Source organism: Octopus bimaculoides, chromosome 10 (assembly GCF_001194135.2).
Source record: "Octopus bimaculoides isolate UCB-OBI-ISO-001 chromosome 10, ASM119413v2, whole genome shotgun sequence".
NCBI classification, from domain to species: domain Eukaryota; kingdom Metazoa; phylum Mollusca; class Cephalopoda; order Octopoda; family Octopodidae; genus Octopus; species Octopus bimaculoides.
In genome coordinates, this window is record NC_068990.1 from 89,874,761 (window position 1) to 89,884,270 (window position 9,510).

At 35.5% G+C, this 9,510-nt stretch overlaps 1 protein-coding gene across 2 annotated transcripts in view; it reads left to right on the top strand.

Annotated features, from left to right (window-relative positions):
- Nucleotides 1–9,510, top strand: part of LOC106869404 (somatostatin receptor type 2) — a 159,415-nt gene that overhangs the window by 132,777 nt on the left and 17,128 nt on the right. For both annotated transcript variants that reach the window (XM_052971360.1, XM_014915129.2), the window contains exons 4-5: nucleotides 3,639–3,951; nucleotides 7,671–7,796. In XM_052971360.1, coding sequence (XP_052827320.1) covers nucleotides 3,639–3,951; nucleotides 7,671–7,796 — 439 coding nt within the window. The remainder of the gene's footprint in view (nucleotides 1–3,638; nucleotides 3,952–7,670; nucleotides 7,797–9,510) is intronic.

Below are 9,510 nucleotides of genomic sequence, written 5' to 3' on the forward strand. Positions count from 1 at the left end.
TATATATATATATATATATATATATATATATGTGTGTGTGTGTGTGTGTGTATATATATATATATTTATGCAACATTTTTTATCTTTTACTTGTTTCACTCATTGGACTGTGGCCATTCTGGAGCATCGTCTTCTATGGTTCATAGCAGAAGACGGTGACCCAACATAATTCAATTGATTTATAATATATCTATACACACACTCGTAACCGCATTTCAAAATTTAACTTGCAGATAACGCATCTATGCATCCCTCTTCCGTTGGTGCGCATTTGTAGGGAGTTGTAGTCAATTCTCTTAAACAAGCGATCTTCCATCATTTTGGGTGTCGTTTGGTCAATAAACAAAATAACGTTTAAAATCTCGTTCATTTAGCGTGACGTTGTTTGCTGTGATAATCCTTTTTTTCGCTCCCCTCCATTATTCTCGATCGCCCATAAAAAGCATGAATTTGAATATTTAAAAAAATTGATAGAATTAAGTAGATGGGGCGTTTAATTGAAAATTTTTGAATGATATTTTATAAAGCCAGCTGGTGCATTATTTTAAAAATTTAATTTAATCAAATCATTCGGTTCATGACACACTTCACGAAGACTGCCGATCACTTTACATACAGCTAATTATAATTTTGTGGATAGGTGAGCTGCTTATAATATATTGTCCTTCAAAAAGATATGCAAGCGGTGGTTTTCTAGTATTTTATGTAACGTGTAACGGCGTGTCTGCGTTCGTCTGCGTTCGTCGGACAGTTTCTAAACAAAACTGTCCGACGAACGGGAGCGTGAAAGCTCTGAGTAACAGTTTTCGTGATATTTTCGCAGCTTTTTAATAAAGCATATTACTCTACCTCTAGTATTCGAGTACTATTTTTTCCACCTTGCTTCGCATTTATGTGCTTACTCTGGTATATATATATATATATATATATATATATATATACACACACATACATACATACATACATACGTGCATACATACTTACACACGTACCCGCACTTTCTACCTGTCTCCACTTCCTTCTTTCTGTCTGGATTCTTTATAGTTACACATATGTACAATTTATATTAATATACACACACATATATATATATATATGAGCGTGCGTGTGGGCGTGGATGTGAACACGTATGTGTGTGTTTATACGTATAACGTTATACTAATGTCTTTATGTATAATATGTGTGCGGTCATGCTGGGATTATAATTAAGTATATGTATGTGTACATGGAAGCCACTTCACGTTAGTGTGTGTATTTCTGTATGTCTGTGTGTGCGTTGTTTCGATGGGATTGTATGAGGAATGGGGTGGGTGGGTTCATAATTTAGAATTTATTATCCTAGTTCCCAATCTAAATGCTAATGTGACCGTGAACGTCATTAAATCGTTGACCGTCGTTCAACGGGCAACGCTTTGATCAATGTAATAACTTCCAGCCGACTTCATTTTGATTTTATTTAGTTTGGATTAACGTCTATGTCTTTTATTAGGATTAATTTTCTTAAAACTTATAAAAGATGTCAAGCAAAAGCTTCAAGAGTTATTTCTATTTGCATATTGTAAATACGCCCGAACGAACTCATCTCGAGATTTTCGTTTGGTCGATCGTGCCTTCAGATCATAAGATCCCAGGAAGCAAATAGACTGCAGGATTATTATCAGATATTTCCAGACATTACGGCCTGTATTACACCACGTTCTATGAACTGCATAGCATTGTATAAGATATGAAATAATGATATCGTCCGTTTACGGAAACAATTGTAATGTCAATTTAACTTCTTCCCTCATTTGAATTATCACTTATATACGAGCGGTGCATGAAAAGTTTTGAACCTAATAGACCTTTGAGCCTTCAAGTTTCCGAAGATCTTCTCAGGGATACAATGAGGAACGCATGCGCCAGGTTCCGAATCCATCTACAAAGCGTGATGGAAGCTGAGAACGACTATTTAGAGGAAATTTTTATCTCCCAGCCATAATCGAGTTGATATTTTCGATTGTTTCTAAATACTTTCACTTTTGGCTGGGATATTGTTTTCTTTTCCTTTTATGCAAACTGTCAAATTTAGCCCAAAGACCGTGTGCATATATATATATATATATATATATATACAGTCTGTTAAAGTCTGTCATACCGGCCATGACGAAGGGAACTAGCCCTGAAACTCGAGTCGCCTTTATATATTTATATTTATATATTTATATATTTGATCCTTTATATTGAACACTCAATATTTCATCTACATTCAATACTTTCTTTCATGGTGCCATCCATTTTTATTTTATTTTATTTTATATTATATATTGTATATTATATTATATATTGTATATTCCATATTCTATACCCCACATTGGTTCTGCAGGAATATAAATAAAACATAAAAAACAGACAGTGTTGGAACTCTTTTAAACAAAATAATATATTCCTCTATACACAATCATAAAAAAAGACCTTTTTTGTATTTATTTTTACTCGCATATATATATATATATATATATATATATATATATACGTTTTATGCATATATACATATATGTGTGTATATGTATATATAAACGTACATTCATACATACATATATACATACATATATATGTATATAATATATACATATTTATACATACATGCTTAAATATATATACACAAATGTGTGTGTATGTAGTTGACATTTATTATTTGAAATTTTATTTTGTGAGCAGATATGTATGTATATATATGTGTGTGTGTGTGTGTGTGTGTGTGTGTGTGTGTGTGTGTGTGTGTGTGTGTGTGTGTGTGTGTGTGTGTGTGTGTGTGTGTGTGTGTGTGTGTGTGTGTCAATTTTGTTATAAATTTTGCGAGAAATACATTTTCATTTAATTTCATTGTTTACATATGAAAGGAGGATAAACATTTTTAAAGAGAGCTGCCAGCAAAATACGCAGTTTTTATTTTAAACGCTGGTCACGTGATTAAATGGAAATTAGCGATGGCAAACCACTCAATCAGTATCAAAACACTTTGATAGTAAGAAGTGAAACAGTGTGGTAGTTATGACAGCACAGCTAGCTGCATAACTTAAGATTCATCATTAAGATTCATCATTTTAGAAAGTGAAAGTTACTTAGAATATTGTGTTTTCTTTGCCTTTTATGCAAACTGTCAAATTAGCCTGAACACCTTGAAAATATATGTATGAAAGCGGCGAGCTGTCAGAAAGGTTAGCATGCCGGGCGAAATGCTTGGCGGTATTTCGTCTCTCTTTACGTTCTGAGTTCAAATTCCGCCGAGGTCGACTTTGCCTTTCATCCTTTCGCGGTCGATAAATTAAGTACCAGTTGCGTACTGGGGTCGATCTAATCGACTGACCCCCTTCTCCCAAAATTTCGGGCTTTGTGCCTAGAGTAGAAAAGAATATATGTATGAAAGCGGCGAGCTGTCAGAAAGGTTAGCATGCCGGGCGAAATGCTTAGCGGTATTTCGTCTGTTTTTACGTTCTGAGTTCAATAACAACATAATAACAACAATATACTGTTTTTTGTTTCATTATTTTATATATGTATATTATACTTACAGCATATCGACAACATAATCATATATATCGTAGAAAATGTGTTAATCTTAAAACAAACATTTCCCGTTGATTTTTTTTTTCCAGACGACAAGATGAATCTAATGAAGAAGGCAAGCAGAAGCAATCTTTCAAAGGCATGACCAGTAACCGTAATTACCGTACTTTGGCATCACCAACCAGTTCCGGTGTTAATGAGCGGGCAAGCAGTAGTGAATGCTGCAACAGCGCTGCCAACAAAACTGGTTGTGGAAGCGGTGACTGCGTTAGTGGCGGTGCATGTAAAAAAGACTCTCCTCAAACGCAGACTTCTGATCACAAGAAGTCACCCCGCCCATGCCCTGTACTGAAACGCATGCCCAAAGAACAAAGTGCTGAAGTGTTACATAAACGTAGGCAGGTAATGTTATATCTTATCAAGTTTTTTAAATCATTAGTCAAGAAATATGTTTTTATTTCAACAGTGATTGACAGAGGACATAAGAATGATGAGTTCCTAAATGATGATGGATCTTCAATGTTGTCGATATATGAGTATGGTGTTCAAGATGAGGCTTGAAATTAAAGGACAGAGGTTGTGGGGAAGTTTCGGATGAACAGAAAGCTTTGAAATTTGTGTACGTTTACAATAAGGTGAAATACTTATGGATCGTAAAGTTTTGTTGCTCAGGGTGTGTGTGTGTGTGTGTGTGTGTGTGTGTGCGTGGACACGTGTGTGTGTCTGTATATGTGTATGTATGCGTGCATATATGTACAGCGTAAAATTAAAAACAAAACCAACAGCATATAAGAATGATGTTAGTTTTATTGAAATGCTGTTCTTAAAGAATCAGTGAGTATTTTCCATTCTCTGATTACATAGGCGGCACTTGAACATACTATTGTTGTTGGCACTCCGTCGCTTACGACGACGAGGGTTCCAGTTGATCCGATCAACGGAACAGCCTGCTCGTGAAATTAACGTTCAAGTGGCTGAGCACTCCACACACACGTGTACTCTTAACGTAGTTCTCGGGGATATTCAGCGTGACACAGTGTGACAAGGCTGACCCTTTGAATTATAGGCACAACAGAAACAGGAAGTAAGAGTGAGAGAAAACTGTGGTGAAAAAGTACAGTAGGGTTCGCCACCATCCCCTGCCGGAGCCTCGTGGAGCTTTAGGTGTTTTCGCTCAATAAACACTCACAACGCCTAGTCTGGGAATCGAAACCGTGATCCTATGACCGCGAGTCCGCTACCCTAACCACTGGGCCATTGCGCCTCCACTGAACATACTATAGCAGTTTGTAAAATGTTAGCTCAGAATGAATGCAAGCAAAGTGATAAGGTTTGTTTTAATTTACACTGGTTGCTTTGCAAAACAAGATATAGGATACTACATTTCAGTGAAACAATTATGTAACAGAAAAATCTCCAATCAACTTGGTAAACCATGAATTCTATAGGATTTTGACATCCAGACAAACAGAACAATTGAACGCCAGAGATCGGATATCATATATTACATAATGAAAGAGAGAATGCCACATAATTGACATTGTAATGCCGTCAGACACAAACTTTGCAGACAAGAAAGTAGAAAAGATCTAAAAAAAAATGCTGATTTAATGCGGGGATACTCTGCAGCAAAAACGAAAGTCGTATCAGTTCGCATCAAGTCATTAGGTTCAATTCTAAAACGGCTATCACAGTATCAGAAACGGTTGAGTGTCAAGACCAGACAAAATCTTAACCTCCTGGAACAACTCATATTCTTGTGAAGGACTTTCTGCCTATGGCCTTTGTTAAGACTTGATAGCAAAGACCACAACAACTATCAGGATTTATACCAATACTGTGCAGTGAAATAATAATAATAATAATAATAATAATAATAATAATAATGATGATGATGATGATGATGATGATGATGATAACAACAACAACAATAACAACAACAACAACAACAACAACAACAACAACAGCAACAACAATAATAATAATAATAATAATAATAATAATAATAATAATAATAATAATAATAATAATAATAATAATAACAATGATGGTCGTCATCATCACGGACGTTCTAATGACCATCCCAATCGACTGTGTTGCACGCTTGTCACAGACAAACGGGAAACAAAAAGGGGACCATGAATCGACTCAAGAATACTCCTACAGTTTGAACACCTCGAAAGAATCTTAAGAGTATGGTGATAGTGTTAAGCCAGAAGGTATTTCGAATGGGTTACTTGAAAGTGAAAGTAAGGCGTGCATGACATTCTCTCGGTCTTCACAATTGGCTGCACAAAATAGCGGAAGTTGTCCTCAAGGCGGAAATATACCCGAATGCGTGCAACAGAGCAGACTACACTAAATGCATTCAAGGGAGAGTTGTTGGTGCTATAATAGGAAGAAGAAGATTAATTTTGTCACCAAAGAACATGGACGCTCTACTTAATTTCCATCGCAAAAAATTCCATTCGTAAGACTTTACTAGACTCACGGTTATTGTTTACTTCAAAAGAAATTTTAAAATGTATGCATGTGTGTGTGTGTGTGTGTGTGTGTGTGTATGATTGTGTTTGCAAATTGCTGAAAATAGCGCACACTGCTTTGGGTATTCATTCTCATACAGCGTGAAATGAAGGACTTATTTAAAATAACCACCTGAGGAAACACATTATTTTGAAGCTTTGATGGTGATTACACAATATGTTAAGGATATTATCTCCCCATAGTACTACGAGTGTAAAAATGTGTCGAAACAATAGTAGTGGTTTGAGTTCAATCCATTTTCGCTTATTCATCTATTTATATAAGCTCTACTGATGCTATAGAATTCCTGGTGTACATCCAGTAACAAGAGCATTCCTACTGTATGATGGCATCAGGTAGCCAATAAATGCAGACGAGCTTTGTATAGTATGCTACAAGGTTATTACCCAAATTTAATTCAGCTACGCACACGCGTGCATTGTAGGTTTTAAATTTTCTGAGAATTTATCAAAATATCATACCGGATTGAACAACTTTTTTGCTTTCCAACGGTAAATATTAAAATTTTTTCAAAGAAATTGAAAGCAGAGTAGAAAATTCGATAAACCATGCTTAAAATATCCAACGTTCGTACAAATTTAAATATTCATCGAATCTCATAGTAAAATAAAATCATAGAAGTTCAAATATTCAAAGAATTTCATAACAATAGTGCATGATTGAGAGTTTTATAGATGAAGTTATATTAACAATTAGATAAAATGGAGTCTTTTTAAGAAGTAAGAAAAAGCATAGAAAAATGGATTTTTTACAATTTCTATCGTAGAACATGAAGAGGAAATTTTCGTCTTTGGTTTTGCTGGTGATAACTTGAACCGTTTTTCAAGATGAAACTGCTCTGTATATATAAGTTTTCAATATATAAGTTCAAGTCTTGATTGGTTATAAACTCAGTGACGTCACTTATTTTCGTCCACCTGTGGCCCAGAGTTTGGGATGGCTGAGTGTCTGAATACGTAATTTGTTTTCGGATGTTCTGGCCACATATTTTGATTTGGTAGTAATCCATCTTTCTGGATTACTGCCAAATCAAAATATGGATTACTGATGATGTCACTTGTTTATCAACAGTTTTGATCGCGTTTTTGACCAATACTTGCCCAGTGTCCTGGTTGGTTGATTTTCTGCAAACCTTATTTATTTATCAAGTGTGTTGGTTACTTGTTTTGCTTGACAGTCGCCCAGTGTTCTCGTTGGCTGATCCACTTGTTTTACTGATGTCTCGGTCACCTGAATGCTTATTTCTTTTCAACTGCAGGCCTGATTTTGACTAGAAATTTAATCAGTTAAGCCTAAGATGTCGTCAGCAAATAGTGCTGAGAAATGTGCAAAGTGCAATTGTACAATTGTTTGAGGTTAGGGTTTCGAATCCCGGAACAAGCCCGTTCCTTAATCTTTTGATCTATTTTACTCAGGCAGGCAGATAGATAGATAGATAGATAGATAGATAGATAGATTGATTGATTGATAGATAGATAGATAGATAGATAGATAGATAGATAGAAGCTATTTGTTTGCGTAGAATTGTAAACGAAAATTGTCTTTTCATTCTTCGCCTTTTTCTTGTCTCGTTTCAGGTGATCAAAATGCTCCTTGCAATTATTTTGATCTTTTTGCTATGTTGGGGCCCAAAGCTGCTATTCCGATTAATGAGACGCGTTGATACTGCTCCGTATTTCACGAGTCCAAGTTTATTCATTAAGGTAAGATGTATATCACATGTTTCATAGACGTAAACGTCAACAGATTTAATTCTATTTTTGTTCTCGATATGATATGTATTAGCATCTACCTCAGACAGTAAACATTTGTCGAGGGTGTGTGTTATGTGTACATTTTATAATTAAATCGGTGTTACTGTATTTAAGGAGCGGAACGTTAGAAAATGCCTATCTAAAATTAATAATGCGGTGAGACAGACAGACAGATAGATAGACAGACAGACAATTCTCCGCATTAAATATACTAATATATTTAATGTGGAAAATGTTAGAAAGCTAACTAAAACTCACTATGAGATGAGGACAACGCGATATTAATGTATGTCTGTATGATTAGGAAGGTCTTTTCGCAATCACGTGATTTCCAGTTCAGTCCCACTTGCTTAGCACACTAGCAAGCGTCCGCTACTACATATATAAATATATATATGGTGTCCCAATCAATTCGTCGACGGCAATTTGTTGTCGTTTAATTTGTCCCCAGTTACTTCGTCGTTGGTCAATTCATTCCCAGGTCAATTCGTTGTCAATCAATTCGTTGAGATCATAGGAAAAATGGAAGAACGAATATCTGAATTAAAAAACGTTTATTTTAAGGTTTGCTGTATTACATATTTATTTTTTCTTAAAATTTAAGATGGTGTGCAATTGCTTTAAAAAAAAAAATTTTTCGGCTTGGATCATCTTTTTCCATGACATTTTTATGCGCAGATTCATATCTGTATTTTTTTTCTTTTGGCTTGATTCTTCTCCTTGCATAAATTTCTGCAATTTGGTACTGGTAAATCTTTCCTCACATTTAATCACATCAAGTTTCTAAACATTTGGATGACTAATATTCACTGCGTTTTTCAGCACGCTGTGGTAAGCTTCTAATCTATTTGTAGCTGGAGCAATCCTCGTCAACCATCAATCCCAAACATTCCCAAATATCGATTCCAAACATGGAAATCAAGGTTCAAGGCGTCGCCTCCTCTGTACTCTTCCTCTAGATGGTCCGATATAATCATTTTCAAAATAGGAGACAATTGACTGTGGAATATCATCATCATCTACAAGTTGTTCACATCCATCTACAACATCATTAACCGGCAGAAAGGCAAGGGCAACAAAACACCGCATTTTTAGACTAAAGCTTTCATCTTCGTAATATCTGCATTTTAGTCCTTCTTACACAACATGCTTGTACACATTTTGTCCTAAATGAAACAAGCAGCATGCCAAATTCGACCAAGGAAACGGTTCCAGAAATCCGTTATGAGCTACTTTTTCGAAATCCATAATCATATTATAAGGTCCCTCTAATTCGTGGCTTATGCCAATAAAAACGACATCTACTGAGATCGCTGCCCATGATTTAAATTTTTCGTTTCTTATCTGAATGATATCTCCTACCAAAAACCCTTAAATTTTCGGAGGGGCCCTATCATAATTTCTACCACTAAACTACATAATAAAAAGATGGTGTAAACAACAAACATAAAGGATTAATTTAGTGGGACGGCACACATACGTATATCTTGGTGAGTAGCTTTAAACTTTTCTGGCATGAGATATTTCCATTTACATTCCATATTTCAGTTTTGATATGTATGTGAATGTGCATATGTGTGTACGCGTGTGAGTATATGCTTGTGAATTCGAATAGTTTGTGTGTGTGCGTGCGTGTGTGTGCGTGTGCGTGTATGTGTGTGTG